This window comes from Amphiprion ocellaris, chromosome 9, assembly GCF_022539595.1.
Source record: "Amphiprion ocellaris isolate individual 3 ecotype Okinawa chromosome 9, ASM2253959v1, whole genome shotgun sequence".
Classification (NCBI taxonomy): domain Eukaryota; kingdom Metazoa; phylum Chordata; class Actinopteri; family Pomacentridae; genus Amphiprion; species Amphiprion ocellaris.
In genome coordinates, this window is record NC_072774.1 from 13,754,107 (window position 1) to 13,776,087 (window position 21,981).

At 40.3% G+C, this 21,981-nt stretch overlaps 1 protein-coding gene across 1 annotated transcript; it reads right to left on the reverse strand.

Annotated features, from left to right (window-relative positions):
* Positions 1-446: 446 nt before the first annotated feature.
* On the reverse strand, positions 447-21,227 carry phf1 (PHD finger protein 1). Its single transcript, XM_055014004.1, has 15 exons — positions 20,607-21,227; positions 19,846-19,924; positions 19,609-19,690; positions 18,907-18,993; positions 17,037-17,131; positions 16,362-16,510; positions 15,744-15,839; positions 13,750-13,818; positions 13,398-13,521; positions 11,281-11,348; positions 10,563-10,694; positions 8,211-8,289; positions 6,613-6,728; positions 5,768-5,854; positions 447-4,974 (listed from the first exon to the last, which is right to left on the reverse strand). The coding sequence occupies exons 2-15, from the start codon at positions 19,921-19,923 to the stop codon at positions 4,572-4,574; spliced, it is 1,665 nt and encodes a 554-aa protein (XP_054869979.1). The 5' UTR covers position 19,924; positions 20,607-21,227; the 3' UTR covers positions 447-4,571.
* Positions 21,228-21,981: the final 754 nt, after the last annotated feature.

The following is a 21,981-nucleotide window of genomic DNA, read 5'->3' on the forward strand; positions in this document are numbered from 1 at the left end:
CTGCAACCTAAAGGACCACGAGCAACTGACATGACCTGCAGGTTAAGTAGGACATTTCAGGGGATAAGAACTGATTGAAAGGTCAGAAAAAGCTAACAAGTGGACCTCAAGTTCAGGTTATTTTGTCACACACTGACCCCCAAGGTTAAAAATGAGCTTCAATGTCCCACTTAAAATATCATTTAATTAAAATTATTTGCATGATCTGGTGTCCTTTTTTCCTCCTCTGACCCCTCAGATAAAGCTAACTCTGGACTGATTTGATCGTGTTGGACTGCAAAAACTGTAGCAATCACAAGTATCAACCACATTCTGAGCTAAGAGAAATTAGACAGTTTTAGAAGCCCCATCTGCATACTTACAGAACAAAACATCCCTATAAAACATCATCTAACATAAACCTATATCAATAGACAGTTCGTCATGGATAAAAGAAAAAGACTGAGCGAGGTGAAATTTTTTTATTATTCATGTTACATATTAGGTGTGTCAACGCAGAGTATACATGTACAAACATAATTTCTCCAAAAATACATCGAACTGAACTTGGACTTGACTACTAATCAGAAAAAGAAGACTCCGTCTCCCAAAATAAATGTTTTTTTCCTCAATGTTGATGTCTTTATTTCCTCCTATTTTGTTTTAAACTAGTCTGGTTGAGTTCCACCGAGAGTACAACCTATAACAAGCACTTGACGGGTATAGACATACCATAGAAAACACACAAATACATTCATCACCATCGCCTAGAAAGGTTTTCAGCACACCCCTTCCTAATAAACTACAGTCAAATAGTCACTGAGGAGGATGAGAATTGCAATGCAACATCGTTCCACTGGAAATAATTCAACAGAGAGGTCGGTATTCAAAGAAACTCTTTTGCATCAATTAGAACTGCATAAATGCTGTGTTTGTCTTTTGCTTTTTCAACTGAACCTGTAATGTGGTTTGTCTTCAAGGATAAAACTGACAAAATGTACATGTCATGGAAGTTTTATCGAACAGATTGCTGAAATAAACCTCTGTATAAAATATAAACTCTGAGACTTGCACCACAGTATTCTAGATTTATGTAACCTGGTTGCACAAAGATAAAATTTCCAACTTCAGTACCACCTCTTGCCTCTATAAACACATCTGAGTGGAAGGGACATGAGCAGCTGATCAATGCATTTAGACTTTATGCTTTGTTGTTAAATTATAGACCCTGGAAGATACTATGGATTTAAGTTGGTGTCTTTTGTTTTTACATGTTCTGTGACTCAAACTGAAACTCTCATCAAAACAATAATCAAAAAAAGCACATTTTCTCCTAAATAAAATCTGTTATGATGACTTTAAACATGTATTTCAATAACATATATATTATTTTTCTTGTTATTTTGGAATGTACAGTAACATCACAGTCCTGTTCGTTATAACTGGTCCTCCTTCACACGTCTGTCAGCTGATTAAGAGCCTTCCTCGCTCATCATCCATCTGTTCAGCAGACCAATCTGCAGGTACACAACCCATATAGGCACTATGCAACCACATCAAAATAAATAAATAAATAAAGTTATTCCATCATAGCAATATATTGTGAATATATAATTCTATCTAGAAAACAAAAGCCCTCTTGTGGCTCCTATTTCTAAGACATACAGTAGTCTAAGAGTAAATTATGTATGACAAAATCTAACATAACAAATAAGTAACCCCATAATAATGTGTATACAATCTCTTATTAACATACTGCAATGAGAGAAAACATGAAAACCTCCAGAGAATTTGTTGTTTATGGAGCCATAGTCAGATTCCTCTGCTATTAAACTACCCCCTACGTGGCTAAAAATATAAGACTGACTGTAATATTCTGTCTCTTCCCAGCAATTAAGAGGTTACTGCTTTTTTATGAGCAGCCAGCAGCCGCCGCCTAGCTGTCATCAAGCCTCTCACTGATGACGGATCATTCATCTCTGCTAATTTCTCTGGGTTAATTTTCTCACTGAACTCCATGTGAACATAAGTTGATGAATGAGGAGCTACAAAAGTGAGGGCTGATGGTGAGCGTGGTGTTGGCTGCTGCTTCATTCCTTGGACATCAACCGATGGGGAACGCTGCTTCTGTTTGTTACCTTGAAGAAGAACAACTCTAATGTGAAAACTTCTCTCTGTTTTAAGCAGCCGCTAAACACCTGTGTGGTGACTTGAGGCTTCAGATGTCTAGACTATAAATGGGCAAGACTTGGTTGAAAAAGGTGTCATTTTAGACACCTAGGTTACAGATAATCACTGTAATGACTGTGGCATTTAACCCTGTGAGCTAGGGTAATTTCATCGCCTTTAAGGCTCTTATCTTGGTCATTTTAAGTGCTAGACATACATGCTGTACCTTGTTTTTTTCACAAGTCTCATCTATCCTGATCTTCCATCATTTGATGTTACTACTTGCAGATTTTTTATATTAGTCTTTGTATTACAGAGAAAAAAAATCAGACATTGTTATGTTTTTACATATATCTCACCATAAAATGCTGGCAGTAGAGATATATCTTTTAATAACTGTGTATAGGAAACTGTCTGGAAACTGACAATATCAGAAGCATGATGCTATGACTTAGATATCTGGAAAAAATATGTGCTTAGTGCTGAACAGAAACAACTGTCATTATTTTATTCACTCGAGTGTAAACACAATAGCCTACTTGCAGAGGTGTCAAACCAGGCAAATGTTTATTAATTATGATGAAGTTGGATCTGTGTACATAATGCAATTACCTCGGTATGTATAAATATGTGACAAGCGTCATTACAAAGCTCCGCTTCTGCTCCTTCTTGTGTTCCATATCTATGCACTGATGAGCTCATAAGTAATGGGTGTTTGGAAAGATGTTCAGCTATATGTAGGCTTTAACTCTGGATAAATTTGATGGGCATTACATTTTTTTTTATTTATTTTTTGCTGGCACTTCATCGCACAGAAAAGCAACTAGTATTCTTAAAAAGGTCAAGTTTTGTAGTTTCATTTGATGTGTGCCATAATCAGTGATTATGATGCCAACTATACTATTAAAATACACTTGAACAGCTACAAAACAGAAAATGTAACTTTTTTCAATTTCCACGCTGGCCTTCTTTCCATCTTTTGAACTACAAATTATCAAATTAGTGCTGACTGGGTACTTTGCTAGTCCTTCAAGTTCATTTTACGCAAGAAGAATCGCTGTGTTGCAAATTGCTGGAATTCTAAAACTACTGAGCCCCATTTATAAAACAGTATGTTATGTAATTCATATTAAGCTGATTGTCCCCTATTGCCAAATGACTACACAAAGGGAATCTTTAAATTTGTTGGGTTTTCTGTATACTTTTTTAGCATCTAAACCTTAATATTTAAATAAGTCAAGTAAATTATTATTCTAATTACATTATTGTAGGTTCTTAACCTTAATATTTAAATGGGATGAATTTGTATTATATTTAAACTTGTTGGATAACTATGCAATGTTTCTCCTATTTCTCTAATGAAGAGCACTTTGGCACAGTATCTGTTGTTAAAAATGTGCCATATGGGCGCCCCGGTAGCTCAACTGGTTGAGCTGGCAACCTATGAACAGGGGCTATAGTCCCCGATGCAGTGCCCATGGTCTTACAATGACCCATGGCCATTTGCTGCATGTCCTTCTCCAACTCTTCTCCCCACATTTCCTGTCTCTCTCTCCATTGTCCTCTACAATAAAGGCAAAAAAGGGCCTAAAAAAGTGCCATATAATGTAAATAATGGTGATTCCACTTGACTTAAATTAAGATATAGTTCCACATTTTGGAAAGTACAGTTCTTTGATTTCTTGCTGACAGCTGGATTAGAAGACAGAGACTCCTCTGTAGTGTCTATTCATTAAATATGAAGCTACAGCCAGAGGAAACTTAGTTCAGCTTAGTATAAGACTGAAAGAAGTACGATTTCTTTGGAGGCCGCGGTATCTTCCTTTAGCTTTGTCCAGCACATTGCCCCAGCTAAACCAAAACTTGTCCTTTGTGCATTACATTTTGTTTTTTGTGCCATTTAAACCAATTACAACATTCAAAATAGTGAGTTTTGGACCTATTATCTTTGCTTCCATACTTTATGCTAAAGTTTCTTCACTCTGTTATTTGTGGTAACTAAAAGTAAACAGTAACTAGTTGAAAACAGTGAAGTAATACTTATTTTTGAACTGTTGCATAACTACTAGAACTACAGTAATCTGTCTTCTTCTGTATCTGTTGATGTAGCCCAGATATTGACAAATTTTCAGAAGGTTTGAATACTTTCCCTCATCACTGTAAAACATGATAAATGCAAAGGCATATTCCAAAGTTAACAGTACAAATATCAGAGAAACACTAGCAAAGAGGGACATTTAGTAACGAGTAGTGAGGTTATAATGATGTAGAATAGAGGTGATACTATGAGAGCAACCTGGATTTGCAACGTTTTGTTTTTTTTCTCTCTTTTTGTTTCGTTCGTACTTTAAACACTGCCACATATCACGTACACAGTAGTCCTGTGGCAACCGTGGAACAGTCATTGTGTCTGGTGTTCGCTCTCAGTACAAACTCACGTTCTCCCACTCCACCAGGTACTGCACCTTCCCGTCCGGTGTGACACGCCTCGCCAAGATCCTCACCGCCTCCCCGCCTCCCCAGTTCCTGGACACTGTCCCATCCCCGCCCCCAACTCCCATTCCCACTCCACCTCCTCCACTGCCACCTCCCCCTCCCCCTCCTCCTCCTCCTCCTCCTCCTCCTCCTACACCACCACCTCCACCTCCGCCCATGCCGGCCTGATAAGGGGGAAGGTCACGAAGGATGACGGGCTCCAGTGGCTTCTGCCCTGGCTGGTGTTGGTGGCTGTGGTGGTGCTGGTGGACATGGTGGTGGTGATGGCTGCCATTGTTGTTGAGGGGGTACGGGAAGCATGTTGGCGGTAACCTGCAGGTGTCGTCCACACTATGAGAAGAGATGAAGACGAGTCAGAGACAGGGATTGGGTGCAGATGAATTAGATGAAATTTAGGCATCATATGAAAGAGGTTTAAGCCAACATCAAAGGAAAATAACCAGCACCAAAATAATTAAGACTGAGAATAAAAATAGCAATTAAGTTTTAAACAGCTTTATTAACTGGGGACATTCTTGTTAATTAGATAGTCAGAAACTACAAGATAATGCAAAGATTTCCATCCAAGATGGTAACACAGACTCAGTCTCTGCATGTATCTCACCCTTTCATTCAACTAAGGTGTACTTATGCAGAAATGATACATTACTGTAGTTTTCCCGGAGTGCTTGTAAATGCTATGGCACAAAATGCATAAAATGTTCTATGCAAATGAAGTTAACTTGCTGGATGCAATTATCAGCTTTTTGCTGACATGTTCTCCATATGAACTTTCTAAACTGATAATATGTCAATGAGAGCAGTGCTGATCTGAATTTTATTATGTGACCTGTGAAAACTATTGCAACTAAAAAACATCTGAAGAGGCCAAACCAGCAGGGAAAGATGTGCTCAGTTATGTGTCTACTGATCTATTAAGATTTTTTTAACCCAATTTATCACAAACTCTTCCTCAGAGACACAAGGTGTACTGTATGTTGACAAATGCTTCTAATTAGCATAAAGCCAATGCATGTAAATCGATCATGATCTATATTTATAGTTGTCCTGTTAGCAACCGGACATGGACTACATAATAGCAAACCAGGATTTAGTAGAGACGTGGATGATGAAGGAGAAAAACCTGTTGTAGTGATGGAGATTCCTGGAGAGTGCAGTGTTTCCGTTGTACGTGGTGTGGTACAGGGCGTACATCCGCTTGGGAGGAGAGCTGGGAATGGGATACAGAAGTTGACAGCAGTGTTTGCAACTGTGATTACAACAAAATCATATCTTCATCCACCTGTATTGTCATGTAAAGACTCCAGAAAGCAGAATTTTTCTGTCTCAGTAGTTCTGCTTTAAGTTTATTTACTTATCTGCCACTGAGGCTTCTGCTGTCATCTGAATATAACAGAGGGGAAAAGATTGTTTGTTTTGGTGACATTGTTAAAAACTGGGATTTGAAATAGTATAATCTGGCAAAGTTTTAATTGAATACATTCTCTACCAGAGATATATATATCCTCCATTGCACTGCGGTGGTGCAGGACTCTCAGTAGGAGGTATCTTCATCACAAGATCTCTTGATGCCATCGCAGAAATAACAATCTTTGGTGCAACTGTGAAGACATTAGTGACTCAGCTACGACTAATATTTTGATGTGAAAAATTCTGAGACTTTTTGGCTGAACTGGGTTTAACTGCAGGCCATGCAAAAGCAGAGCAGAGAAGTATAGAAACAAAAAACGTAAGCAGTGAAATATCTATGGGATATAAGGATCTATATCTATGTCACAGAAGACATTTTGTGTTTCCTCCTCTTCTAACTGTGGTTGTGCTGTCTCCGTGAAGTTGTGGGATTTTGTATTGCATTGAAAAATTTGCCCACGGCAAGTAAAAATGGAGCAAAAATACCCTTAAACCGCTTGGGCTTCAGAGGGTTATTAATATGCCACCACAGAAACAAACCAGTACATCTACCTTTACCTCAAGTTAAGCTCCTCCTCTGACTTCCTGGAGTTGTAAAGGCTGGCCCCTCCCATGTAGCCATGGCAACATGGCAGCAGCTCAATAGGGTTGGCAGCAACTGGAGGTGGACAAGCCTGGGCACAGGAGACACACACAGATCAGCATGAGTCTGGATGCCAACATCATCACAGGAGTCAATCAAGCTCCGATACCTCCATGGTCACTCATGCATTAAGTTAATTCTGCACACTGAATGTTTCTTATAGGTGCAGCTAGATAAATGTGAGTGTACTGAAAATCAGAGTGGAAACACATTAAAATTGAGTGGTTATACATTTTGTATAATTTTTGCATTCATAAAAAACATATAAGACCTTGAATTCCATGTTCTTGCGTTGCCTGAGGGTAAAAATGGGCAGATATGTCTATACATCCAAATAAATAATGGGATGGATGCGAGCCACATCATCAAGGCTCATCAGACACAGCCATAGGTTGTCCCGCTTAAACGCATCACCTCTATAGCACATCTCATGGAGCTGACTGGTTAGTGAGGCGGCTCTCAGCCAACTCACGACCCATGAAAAGTAAAAACATCACAGGATCATCACAGCCATCCGTCACTGGAGACATCATCTGGGAGGACGACACTGAAAGATTTCTCATCGCTGGACTGTGACATATAGCACCACACTAGGCCCATTATCATTCCCTTCTCTGGCATTGCTATTAGGATGGGAGCTTATTATTCAGTGGCCTTAGTCGACGTCTGTGCCTTTAAATGGATGTGCTCTGTCAGTGCTGCACTGTCAAGGTGCCAGCGCCACCTGGCCAAACTGTAATTGACTGCAAAGTGCACTTGGAAGTGATCCCAGGCTACGCATATCAGCATTTCTTCCCATCTCACTTTCCCAACTACAACGGTGCTGCTCCTCCAAGGCGGACAGAAATTAGCATCAATCAGAGGGGCACAATGGGGCCTGGATATGCCAGAGTGAAAACGGATGCTCTCTGAAGCGTATTGTTCCAGGATTACTGTAGAAAACACACACGGATCACAGTGATGTGTAGGAGGAGTACAATGAGCATTCACGGTTAAGAATGCTGTGTAAAAATAGTAACCACCACATGTGATGTTGCTTGTTTCAGCGCGATCCTCTGGGAATTGGGTTTGATGATCATGATAAATGCGGTGCTGAACTGCAGATGTTGATGAAATACATGAGCAGGTTTTTGCACAGCCAAGATTGGATTTGAATTATACATTTTAACTGAGCCAAACACGCAACACTCCATCACTCACGCGCTCCCTGCCTTTACTCTAACCACATACTCTAAAGCATTTTCAGGCTTTAAACATACAGCAAAAAAGAGAAGATAAATAAAAAGAGAAATACTGAGGCACTGAGCTGCACTGGGTGGAAAAAAAGACACAGACTGATCTAGACTGTGAAATGAACCCTCATCACAGCGTCTGACTGACAGGTTATTTGGATCACAGAGAGCTGTTTACCTGGCTGCATTTTTTAAAAAAAGAAGAAGGAAAGAAAATATCAGAGAGGTGTTGTGGCCCAGACCTCTCCCCCTTTTCCTGAGCTGGAGACAGAGGCACTGACCTGTGTCTCCATGATGCGACGCTTTGATTTACGCGACTCTGGCCCCCCAACTCTCCTCTGGCAGGGTAGTGACAAAGGGCTGAAGTGGGAGCAAAACATACAAGAATTAGGATAGAAGCATAAACACACTTACAATCCCCAAGTGCAATGTTTAGTTTATTAGCGTGTCTCTGCAAAGGCCTACTGAGAGGCATAATACAGCAGTGAGATGATACACTGAATGACTGTGACGTATTACTAACACATTTTCAGCATATATGAGCCAAAATTGCATCCCTTAAATCCCTCTCATTCCCTGTGTTCTTCTTCTACTTGAAACTTAACTTGTTTATGAAAACGAGTCTCCTAGAGGCTAAAAATGTCCATTACAAGCTCACATAGAATGGACAACACACTTTTCAGAGCTTTACCAGAAAAAGGGAATTTAAATGTGTGCTTTTGTCCTGAGGGCAATGAAAGAAAAGACCACAGAGTCATTAAAAAGAAAAGGATTTATCCTCCTCCTAGCGTGAATTTGTTCGGCAAATTGCGTGGCAATACGGCCAGCGGATTATGAGGGGATACAAGAGGAAATCATACGAAGTGTTAATATAGAAAGGGTTTATATACTGAGGAGAGTTAATGTTACAGCCTGCACATGAAACTTTAATATTTCTGCTCTGCAACAGGGAATTCAATGAAAGTCTGTTTCTAGTAGTTGCAGCATGAAAAAAAGATAATGATTTCATGGCAGTTAATTTCAAGAAAATCCTGCCATTAGTCAGTTTAGTCGGGGTCACAGATGTGAGAGAATGGGTGAGGTGGGAATGTTGACCTGATGGCGTCACTAGACAAATATTCAGCAAATCCAGTGAAGGTTTAGAAGTCATCCATAGCAGATGTTATATGTCTGAGTGGTTGACCTTTGTAAATTGTTTCAAGAATCTCAGACCTGCTCCTCTCACTCAATCTGATCAGCCCTCACTCGGGCTGAGAGAGATGTTGTGTGAACTTTGTTGTACTGGACAGCTTTTCATCACTTTAATGTTCAGGATATTTTGGGCATGTCAGAAATCATGGCTCGATGATGCACTAATGCAATACTTTGCAGTGAGTATTTTACAGCAGGTGTGCAAACTTGGATTCACAGATAATCTGCCGTAACTGGTGAATGAGGCTAAACTGACATCTGGTGCCATCAACGGCCGTACATGACCACCAATGAGTAAAAGCTGCCTTGTGGGCTTAATTTATTACAGTAGATAATAGTCCACAGCTGCAAAGCGATGAAAATATCCCAACAGTTTTCAATTTCACATCTAATCTCAACAACAAACTCAGGTCAGTTTGCGTGGTTAATACAGTTCATTTGGGCTCCTGTGAAAGCTGACAGTTAGCTCCATCAGCAGACACACCCCCAGCATTTCAGAGCAGAGAACGCTGCTTATTTTTACACTATTTTGAAGCCTAATCTAACACTGGCAGATTTTTTTTTATCATTCAAATCTGACCATTTATGTGCTCTACACTGACTTTCAAAATGGATTTTCCAACTGTACTTTCCTCTCTCCCATTAAACTTTATCTCAATCTAACTTGAAGCTGCTGAGCAAATTTCCTCTGTGGTGGATCAACAAAGCAGCCAAATGATGACCAATATGGCCATTTTTACCCGCAGATGCTGAACGGGAAAGCTATGAGGGAAGACTATAGCTTCTGTGTCTTTTAGTATTTATTCTTTACTGCTGGTTCCCAGTTAAGCTGAAGTAGTATATAATTAGACAACAGATATCTCTGGAAAGGGATAAACTGATATTTGATGCCTCTGATGTGGCCATCCAAACACCACCTGTCCATTTGCAAACTGACTTCACTGTAGCTGAAGTAGTCATCATGCTGTGGATATTTGCAGCGTGTAGCAATTTGAGGAAAGAAAGGGCAATCAAGGATACATTTCTAAAACACCTATATACTGTTTCAGTTGTTTCAGATACTGAAATCATATGAGTTATAGAACCTGCTACAATCCTTCCCCCTTTCTTCCAAGACTGCCCTATTCTGCAATGTTTTTCATTATAATTCAGCCTGATAATCATCCACTACATACTAAAAATGATTATGTCTATGAAATTGACATGACACATGATAATCCAAGTGCACATACACACGTTTATGGATGTACACAGATACACACATGAGTTTTATGCTTTTTTCAGAAAATATCAAGACACTGATACTTAAGCTGGAGTATGAAAATTGCAGTCCTTTGATTCCTAAGTTAATTGTTCATGCATAATGACTATGTGCCCAGCGGGAATCCCACAGCTCTTCTTGAGATAAGAGCCACACTGAGAGACACTGTCCTTACTCTGACCTTCTCCGGTGCGTGATGTTGATAGGTGGGTCGGTGATGAGGGGCGACGAATCCGACGTCAGTGGCGGCGGGGCTCGAACTTGAAGTCCAAAAAGACACTTTTTCTTCTTGATCTCCTTTCCAGAAACAAACCTGAAGAAACAGAGAGTACAGCTCGGTTCTCAGAATGCATCATCACCTTATGCGTGGGTGTTTTTCATTACTTTTCTTTGATGATGAATTAAAAGTTGTGCAACATAATGTACTTATTCTCCTGATGAAAAGCTCAGGAGCATTTCACAAGATAGTGACTGTGTAATTTACTTCCACATAATTACAGCAGACACTGCCCAGAGAAATTAGCTGTTTTTTTGGCCGCAAGGTTTGTTGTTGTTTTTTTTTTTTTTTTTTTTTTTTTAGTTATATATCTATAAAAATCCACTCATAGCAATTACAATTCTAGACTGGTTGTTTTGATTTAATACCAGAGACTTGCTGCTTTTGCTAACAGGGTAAAATAAGCACCGACAAGTGTTACATTTCATCTGGTGTAACTGGCGGCTACATTTGGCTCTCTCTTTATTCAAAGTCACACATTCCCCTTCGCTCATTTTAGCCTGCATGTCCAATGTTACCAACTACGGAGCACTAAGAAGACACCTCTATTCATAGAGTGCTACTCATCAATCCACTCATGTGTGGTTGGTGTTTATTCTTCTCATCATATGCGATGACTTACCTGTCCTTGTGGGAGTTTAGAGCGTTGAGGAGATTGTGACAGCGGTCCTGCCTTGGCGTGTCAGAGAGCTGGAGGACAGACAGGAATGAAAAATCAAAGCTGTGTTTACACTGCAGACGACCATCAGACAGAAAACCTTTAATGCACACAATCATTTTCTGTAACAATTGCTGACAGCAGTAATGCTGATATGGAAAATTAACTCTTGGCTGAACCACCTTGCTGTCATGTGATGACTGAACATACATTTTAAAATGTCTTCTAACAACAACTTAAAGGAGAACCCCAAGCCCATAGTCCAGTTTGAAGATTTAACCAAGCTTATTTGTGTTTACAAAGCTGGTCAGGATTAGAGGAAACACCACATTCTGGTCAAATATTAGAAAACAACAAGGATAATTATAGAGGATATACTATAAATCAAAAAAGGGTAAAGTGGTCTGAATGCTTCCAAATTTATTGTCACAATATTTAGTTAACTACAATAAAAAGTATGAACTCCACATTTGCTAAACTCCAATACTAAAAAACTACTTCAACAGAGCATGTGGAGCAATATGCAATATATTTATGTCCTTTTTGTATAGTTTAATGTCTTGTTTCTATTTATTAGTGTAAAATAACAGAGTGTAGAATTGTGCTTAAAATAAGTTTCCCCTTGACGACGAAACAGTTTATTCTACTCTACTTGAACTGACTTGCAAATGAGAGGGCATGAAAACAATAGTTACCATGAGAGCAGAGAAGACTACTACTAAATGTATCAGACAAATAAGTTCAAATCAATAGTAACAAGTATTTGACAAACATCAGACAACTTGTTAGTCGACTGGTTACTGACAGTGAAATAGCTAAAATTTAAATGGAACAGAGAAACAGCTGAAATAATTAGCTAAAAGTATTTTATCTAGCTAGTTATGGGTAAACAGTTGAAACAGCTAAATAGTAATGAAGTAGCTATGGGTCAACAGGTTGCCCTCCTGAACTCCAAAACCCTCTGGAAGGTTTAAAAAGCAGGTTTTCTTTTCTTTTCTTTTCTTTTCATATAGTGCCAAAGTAGCACCATTTGTCAGAGCCAGAAACTTCACAGAGCAGAGAAGAGATAAGTGTGGAAACTAGTTAGGGAGACTATGAGGAAAATAAAACACACTTGATCAAAAATATAAATACAGCATGGCTCAAAAACAGCACACAGAGCAGCAAGCTGTTGGAAGATGAGGGTAACCCAATGAGGGTAACATCTGTAGGCATTTGGAAAAATGTTCTACATGCTGATTCCATTTTTTCCAATTTTATACAAATAAATAACCAAAAACATTTAGCCATTTTGATTTGTTTTTAGGAGTTTTGGTATGTCGTACTGCACAAAAGATACTTTTGACTTCTCTAACCTTCTAGCTATGTTTGTGTTGTGACCATAGGGAAACAGAACTTTATACTGCAGTAAAACATGAGCCCAAAGAGAATAAATGTGTGATTGAGCAAAAAGATACCAAGAAAGTTTGTGGGGTTCAGAGGGTTAAATGGCTAGAAATGGATAAACTGTACATACACCGAAATAGTTAACTGAAAGTGATGGATAATAAGCTGAAGCACCTAAAATTATTGGATTAACATTTGAAATAGTTAACGAAAAGCCAGGGATAGGTTAGAAATATTATATAAAACACTTTGCTTTCACATAAAGCAATGGATAAACATTTGAAATAGCTATAAATGTAAGGTAAATAGATGAAATGTTTGCTAAATGTATTGAATAAACGTTTAAAATAGTTAACTAAAAGAGAATTAGACAAACTATACATATTTTAGCTAAAGGCAGCAGATGAACAGTTGAAATGATTGTCTAAAAGTAACGGATGGTCAGATGGTGAGGGTCACGTCAGCTCATCAGTTCGAGCTTCTGTTGGCTTCTGTCACCAGCCGCTGTCCTCCATTATGAAAACACTGAACTCTTTAACTCGGTGTTCCCCTTTAAGCTTACGCAGAGGTCACACTTTTTTAACTTTAAATTTTTACTTTAATGGTGGTTAATAGGCTTTAAGTCTCAAACGCAAAAAGCCTGGCAGCATTTCACATCATTTCATCATGGTGCTTAAACGGAGAAATATCAATACCGCGCCTAGAAGCAACGAGTCCCAATTCTCATTGGTGAAGGACAGGATTTCATGGTCAAAATCAAAGTATTTCCTCTTGCAGCACAGCGAGAGATGGTAGAGCACTAAATGAGCCAAATCCACCCTGCATTTCAGATAAAAATATAGGAATTAGTCAATAAGACAGGTAAAACACAAAAAAATACATTTGATATTAAACATTTTTTTAAAATACATCTTAAAATATTGTGAGCCTATTCAATATATGACACTGTCATTTCTTACAGGCTGTGATGTGTGAAAAAGCAAAAATTAAATGGAATGTACTTTTGTGTCAGATTGTTTGTCACTGTACTGTTACTGTAAAAATCACCATGTCATGGGTAGTCTCTGGATTGTCTCTGGTCCCTTTGTACAAACTGAGCACTGGAACTGATAAAACCTAAAACAGACACATGGAAAAAAACATCAGAAAGTCAGACAAGTACATTTCTCTCAATCAGTGTGTCAGTTAATCTACAAAATGTGTAAACATGTGAATTTTGTATTTATTCTTGCTTGCACAATCTGCCTTTTCTCTCTGCATGTGAAGTGTTTTGTAACCTTGCAGAATTCTAATCATTGCGTTTACTATTTTTTGACTATATAAGGTAAAAAAAAAAAAAAAGCTTCACAATTCTTCCTCCTGTTCCCATTTCCTTGCAGTCACTATATGGCTTCTTTCGACATTTACGCAGATCAACCTGGCCTGGAATTAAACAGACAGGTGTTTCTCTTCCTCTGTAATAACATTCTGCACTGAGTGACCCCCAAAGCTGAAACTCGTACCACAACAGCACTGTGTGCATCCGTCCTTCTATATGCATGAAGGTCAGCGGGAAAGATGAAGCGCAGACACGCTATGATGGCAGCACATGCTTGCTATTCCAACTGTGAACTCAGTCTTCACTCTTCCTCCATCACCTGCTCAGCAGATGTTGTACCAATCCGGCCTCACTCTCCCCGCCTGTCAATCTAAATCTAATCCCTCCCCTCCCTCCCCCACCCCCCCATACTCTCAGACAGGTTTGGCAGGAACACAGTGTCGGGATGGGTGTAAAACCCAGTCGGCTAACACAGATGGTTAATGACAATAATAACTTAATGGATGGATACATTTTATTACACGCATGAGAGGCGGCCGATCAAACTGCACCGCGTTCAGCAGCTTGCATATCCACCCGGCATCACATGTGAGCTCCGAGCAGAGAGGTGATATGGCTGCTCCGGTGTCTGTCACTGGCCCTTTGTTCTCGGTGTGTGATGAGCTCTTGTCCTTGTGGCGCGAGTCTCTGAGTACATCAGCGTGCGCACTAATAGTTTAGTCTTAAGCTAATTAAGGCAGTTCTCTGACAAGTGGAGCTGTCATGGGGACATCTAGAACTGTTTATCTTAATCAAACCAGACTCTACTGCTGACACTACTCACATTTTTGATAGCAGATCCGTGATTTCTTATTTATTCACAGAAAATGTCTCACCGGTTTCAACTTCTAAAATATGTTTTTTCTCTCTTTATGTGATTGCAAACTAAGCATTGTTGGCTTTTCAAATGTTGGTGGGATGAATTTGTGGACATTGCATGTTTTTTTCTGTATTTTCTGACATTCTTTGCAAAACTAATTGATTAATTAGCTGCAATTTACAACACAAATAGTTTTCTGCTCAATCTAACCTGCATATTGCACCTACCAAAGAAAATAACATGTGGTGAGTGGGAATAAGGAAAAGAAATCTATGAAAATTCATAATCAAGTTTATAACCAGAGATAACAGTGGTAGTTTCTCCACTGTCCAAACTGGATTTTGAACCTAATAAAGTAAATAGCCTGTGATGAGCAGTAATAAGGAACAAAAATCAATGTAAACTGGGTAAAGCTAGAAATCAGATTTCTTCCATGAAAACAAAATTCACATATTAGATTCTGACTAATACACTGTGATGATATTATTGGCTGATTAGAAATTTCAGCATCTGCACTTATATTAACAGACGTGTTCGTATGTTTTTATGTATTTTTATGTGTTCATACGTAAATACAAAGTGCAATAAAATGTCTTCCTTTATTTTTTCTTTATTTTAATGATTTAAAAGCAAGATGATTTAGTGTTTTAAATTATATGGCACATTAGATTAACTACATTTATTGTAACTGTCATCAGGACTTCAAATATTTGCACACTGAATGTATGGTCAAAAGTAACATTTTAATGCATATCAGTGACACCAAAGTCCTACCAGACAACCTGCTTTACGTTCATTTAATGATTTGATCAAAGTTCTAATTGTGAGTGTACAAAATGATCATCTTCGAGCAGTGTAACGTACCTGTCTCCGTACAGCAATGGCTTGGTTAGACACTGTGTGCAGGCCTCGTGGAACCACTGACCACAGCTTCCACACTGCAGCATCTTCAGGTTCCACCTGCAGTCACACAACAAGAAAATACAGCAGACTTTAAACACATGAATGAATGAATGAACGTGTCCAACAGCTGTCACCTGACAAGTTTGTATTTATGTATAATTGAGGGACGGCTGAGGGCTGATGACTGCAGCTGATGGTTCATCTCATCACGTCCCACTGCTCACAGAGATATGTCAGCTGGGAGTTTGCTTTATTCTGCATGAGGTGCCAGCTGGATGGATTGAGATAGGAAAACATAGGAAGTACATTTAAAAGATAGTTTGGTGTACTTTTATTTATTGATGACTCACCTGACAGCCACTGAGCTGATACAGAACACTTCTCTCATGTACCATGTCAAGAAAAGACAAAACAAACTCCTGCTTGTAGTGTTTGACACACATCTGATAAACTCATGCAATTTAAGTAATGCACAAGATGACTTTGTCATAGATGATTTGAAGCGTTTTCAGGGAATAAAAGAGCATACATGAGATGTACAGTCGAACTAAGACTGGCTTCTGCAGGCAGGTCACTCACTCTCCAGGTCCGGCACAGTAGCAGTAACACTGCTGCTGATTGGTCAGATGCTGCGGGTCCCAGTCCAAAGACGATAGCTGGTAGGGGAGCCGCAGTTTCATGAACTGCATGAGCCGAGCGAAGCGTCCCCGTTTGAGGGCCCCGCCTCTCTGCGAACACAATTTTAGGGCAGAGCTGATTGGTCGGTGACCCCTCAAATCACTGTCATGTTAGAACAGCTGAGGAGACGGATCACATTCAGTGGGGAGATGCCAATTCGTCTCATTTTATTGTAGGTCAGCTGTGAGAGATAGTGTCCGAGGCAGCGGAAGTCTGGACAATGAGATATGGACATTGAGTGATTGACAATTAAGTGGCTGCTTTCTCATCTCACATCTACAGAACTGGAGCACAAGTGATTGATTGACTTTAAATGTACTTCTCTCAACTCCAGCGTAGTTTTTCAGCTTCATAACTATTGATTGCTCATGATTTGACCGACACAATGTAGAACATCTAATACTGAAGTCAATACAGAGAGAATTAGTGTGCTTTTGCCTCGAATAAACGCATTACCTGCTGTACACAACAGAGTAGTGGCAGCACAGCTTGATATATTTGACTGGAGTTCTCCCATATTACACACTGAATGTTTTTTCCCCCCCGAGTGCGAGACGGAGAGATTAGAAGCCTGACCTTGGTTGCGACTGCAAAGACACATTGCCGACATATCCACGAATCGCTGTCAGCTTCCGGTTCGATGGTTGGCGTGTGGCACTCTGGATGATAACCTGTAATGGGAGGAGGAGGCAGAGCGTTTAATTCGTGTTTACAAGACAGACAGCACAGCCGGAGTGACAATAATGGCAGAGCAGCTCCATGTTTAGTGCTTTGCCAGTTTGTTTCAGCAGAATGCAAAACATTCTACTATACTATTTGCATCCAGGGAGCAGGGAGTATGTTTGTAAGCTTTCTCCCTAAAAAACAAACTGTCAGCGGGCTTGTTTGCCTGACAGAGCTGTGAAGACACAACGGTAAAATTTGCTGCCATTTCCTGCTTGCGCATCCTGCTGCTGTTTCTAAAACTTCCTCCCACTTGCACTTCAGTATGTTTCATTTCATCATAATAGTTTTAAATGTGCTTTTACTCCACTTGGATGTGTGACCTTCACTGTGCAGAATAATGCATGTGCAGAGTTTGACACGAGAAGGCTGCTTTGGAAAATCTTTTGAAGTGGGAAACTTTCTCTGTGCTCACTTTGGACTTGGACACTTTGAACTTGTTTAGAAGTCAATCATGGTCCAATATGCAGCTTTTAAAAAAGTGTGATGAGGACGCTTGAAGCTTTCAGTGCACCAACTGTTCAGTGAAAAGCCACTTTTCAGGTGGAGTAGGAGACAACTTGTCCAGCTATTGAAATTGTTTTAGAGTATTGTTCAGTAAGAGAAAAGAAGAGGGTGTCATTTTAGGATTGTTCAATTATGCAATTATCATATCAGCTGGAAGAAGCTTTAAAACACATCTGCAAGCAATCTTCAACCCTTCAAGCCTCAAAATCAAAACACTGAAGGGGTTTAAAAGGCATGTTACTCTAAAAAATTACCAAAATTACACCATTGATCAGAGTCAAAAACTGTAAAAACAAAACTAATTGTCAGTTTTCCAACTTTCCAGTGGTTATTGAATTAATCATGTGTGTCATGCAGTTTCATCTGGAAAATATTACATGCATTAAATTGATTTAAGCTCAAAATTGTGATATTTTACATCAAAATCACTATATATTCTAGATGTCTAATTTTAAAATTCTGTCTTACTAAGTGCAACTGAGGAGCCATGACTGATACAACTGTGAAAAACAGTCACGCTGCAAAAGTTCAAGGACTATTCGACTGAACTGCAGGCTGTGTTTACACAGAGCAGAGAGAAGACAAGTATGGAAACAAATGAAAAAATGTAAATAGTAAAATATCTATAGTATACAGAGTCACCGTTATTTTTTCCATTATTGGTAACACCTGTGGGCACATTAAATATGTTGATTCCAGTTTGCTTTTTAAAGACTAACCAAAAAACAATTCCTTCTTTAATATTATTATATTTTTTTTTGTTACAATTTATGGAATCACAACTTTACTAAACTGCACAAAAGACATTTTTGAGTTTGCTCTACTCTTAGCCATGGTTGTGCTGTTTCCATAGAGGTGCATGACTTTAAAGTGCCACAAAAAGTGAGCCCACAGTGAGTAAAAATGTGACCGTATCTATAACAACATCCATAAACTCCCTAGAGTTCACATGGTTAAATTGGTAAAAATATGTTGTGGCATTAAAGTCCTTAAACTTCTGTGTCTATTTATTGTCTCATTCATTTTTATTCCAGTCAGGATGCAGGTGCAAGAAGTCATAAATATCATTTATGCTACATGGTTTCCTGTGATGTTTTTTTCCTTTCTTTAAAGAGCACCGCCGTTATTTACCCGACTGTGTCAGATCTTCAAGGTCAGCGTAAGAACTGGTGGAGAACCAGCGTTTGACATCATATGATGAGGCGTGCTTCCTTACCGTGGCGACATTTAAGACAATTTATGAGTGGTTCTTTAAGAGGCGGAGCGTCACAAATACAGCAAACTTCTTCCACTCCAGCAGCAACTGAGGCAAACAGAAAAAGACAGACAGAGAGAGAGAGAGAGGCAGGGGAGGGGAGGAAGTAAATGTGAGAGGGGATGACAGAAAGAGAGAGAAGGCAGTCAACGGCATTAATTTATGTATATTGATTCACATCCTTGCCACCTCATTGATTTCGGTGTCTCCTGCACCCTTTCAGATTTCCCTTCATTTGACGAGCGGATATTCAGCCTGGTCCTAACAAGAGTCCAACTTCCCCTTTCACTTGATACTAGGTGGAGCAGGGGCACCAACTCCCTGGGGAGCCATTAGTCTAATAAATTCATAAATAGACTCTAATATAGCAATTACATCTCAACATGCCCCCATCAGAATACTCAGAGCGCTCGGAATCATAACCTTGAACGTGACTGTAATTTCTTTTCCTGCAAGATCTTAACACAAAAACATGCAAAAAATTAAGCTCACATGGGGGAAGAAATACCAAAGTGTCCTTCAACTCCACCACATTGAGTTCAACCGAACATCTCTGTGTTTAAAGTGGATGCGTTTTGCAACCCAACAAATACAAAGTTCTCCCAACAGGAGGCTATAGCCACCTCTAGCTGAGGGGAGGAGGGGTAAAAGAGTTCCTCTTACACGAGTGAATGTCCTTTCTCAGCACCCAGAACTCGGAGTTGTCCTCAAACCTCACCAGACAACATTGCTTGACTCCATCTACCTGAGAGGGAGATAGCAGGTGAGCAGAGAATGATTGACAAAACTAAATGGAAGTCTTTTCAAATCCAGGTGAACACACTCCCAGACACACACTCAAAAGTGTCTTTCTGTCACACACTCGCACACATACACACACACACTCCCACATGCACTTACTCTTTTCACATTGCCGAGGTACAGTAGTCCATCACTCCATCGAGCCAACACATCATCTCCTTCACTTACTCCCCCCATCCTGAGGAGAGAGACAGAGAGGGGAGAGGGGGAGAGCAGGGCTCATGTGAAATGGAAATCCGATTTATTCGCTGAATACTTTGCTGCCATTGCTGACAGAGGGGTTTATGGCCCCGGCATTTTTTCGGCTGCCTCTGAGACAGTGGGGCTGTCGGTGCAAAGGGGTTAAAATCTAACCCCCCCTTCCTCTCCAACCTCCTCTTCCTCCTTTTAGATCAGAGCATAGTGACAGCCTGTATCCACCACAGTGGAAGATGAGAGTGAGTACACAACCAAGACAAATGATTACTGCACACATCAAACACACACACACACACACACACACACACACACACACACACACACAGAGAGAGAGAGAGAGAGAGAGCAAAAAAACACTGCATGATGACTACTGCAATACAGTTTGACTGACTGAGCGAGAGATCAGTGTGCTGAAGCATCTGCCGTGCACTTTGCTGCCGTCTTCTCCTCCTCTCCCAACATCTGAAAAACTTGAATAGATGCATGGAATGACTCTGCAGGCATTATCTCTGCACATTGAGCATTTGTTCCAGTGCATGCACTCAAGTCAAGACAGACGCAGGATGCATAACAGTGTGTGTAGCCTTTTGTGAATCAAGGGGGAGGAGGAAGAAGAAGAAGATGAGGCAAATGTGTACAGTAAGCTGGCCGGTGAAGGGTACCTGTCAAGTCGAACTCCTTTCCGTCGGGGTCACAGTGATTCCTGGACTGGCTGGACATGAAATGCCCTCATCTGCTGTGGATCTCCCAATTACTGACCGCTCGGATGCGCAGCCTGCGTGTTTGCAAAAAGTGGCTGATGTGCATGTATGTCCCTGTCTGTGCCAAGCGCCTGTGTGTGTCAGTCAAGCCGTCAGCGAGGAGGAGGAGGAGGAGGAGGAGGAGGAGGGCGACTGACTGTCCGTCCGTCTCTCAATCTAGTTTGTCCGTCCTCCGCGGTGCCGTTTCGTCATGTTCCCGTCGCTTTTGCTCTCTTCCTCCCCCCTCACTCTCCCTCTTTCTCTCTCCTGATGCTAATAAGGCGGGTTTGTATTTTTTTTTTTAAAAATTTAAAAAAAAAGCAGCCCCGGAATCAAGCCGCCAGAGACGCCATCATCCCTGCCTTCTCGCTCTCCACCGACTTGTTGTGACGCAGACATAAAACACCGAGATAGAGTGGGAGGGAGATACTGATAGAAAAGGGGGGATCCAGGGGGAGGAGGAGGAGGAGGTGGAGGTAAGAGCACCCTCCTGTCTCGGAGATTGACCCTAAATCGTTGTGACTAGGTGGGATGGTGATGTCGGGCGGCGGGAGGGAGGGACGGTGCGCTAAGAGCCGGCGGAGGCGGTGCGCACGCTGACAGGGGCCAATTAAGCGGCCAATTAGTGAGTTTAGCCGCCTCATTAATTGGCCTCAAACAGGAGGGACCGGCCAAGTTTATGAAACCCAGGGAGAAAAGTTTTCAAACAGAGAACAGTGCCAGATGATTAAACTGTTGATTATCAGTGCCCAAACCGAATCAACCGGATTTAATCTTAAGGGATCGTGCTTCATTTTTGTGTAAAGTCAACAAAAGGATGAACCTCTTCGGTTCTGTTTGCTCAGAAAAGTGGACAAACGCCACATCTGTAAGGCAGATGCTGCATCCAGATCGTCATTTTCTCTCCATAAGACACATCCTGGATGTGATGGAACATGCATGTCTCTACTTCCATCAGACATCCAAAGCAGGCTGCTGTTCTCAGCTCAGCCCTGACCAAAAAAAAAAAAAATGCACATTTGTAACAGTAAACCTAATAACTGCTTCTAAACATGAGAGTGAAACTACCATTAATATTTTTTAATGCCAAAACTCACCATCTTTAGATGATCCTCACACTGAAATTGCCTGAGAAGTGTAATGTGTTTTGCTGTTTGGCTGCAGGCGCAGGTATCGAATTCAAGGTTTCGTTTGTTTGTTTGTTTGTTTTCCTTTTTATTTCTGTCTTACACATTACTCACACCAGTCGAGCATGTGATAACACCGCCATGCGGTTCAAAATGGCCCCTGGCAGATA

What these genes read in the sequence shown, in the direction of transcription:
- phf1 (XM_055014004.1), bottom strand. Translation starts at nt 19,923, where the DNA reads ATGGGGGGAGTAAGTGAAGGAGATGATGTGTTGGCTCGATGGAGTGAT. An exon ending in TACTGTGCCGGACCTGGAGA is followed by an intron (nt 15,840 to 16,361) that starts GTGAGTGACCTG and finishes GTGTGACTGCAG; the next exon opens with GTGGAACCTGAAGATGCTGC. An exon ending in CCATTGCTGTACGGAGACAG is followed by an intron (nt 13,819 to 15,743) that starts GTACGTTACACT and finishes TGTCTGTTTTAG; the next exon opens with GTTTTATCAGTTCCAGTGCT.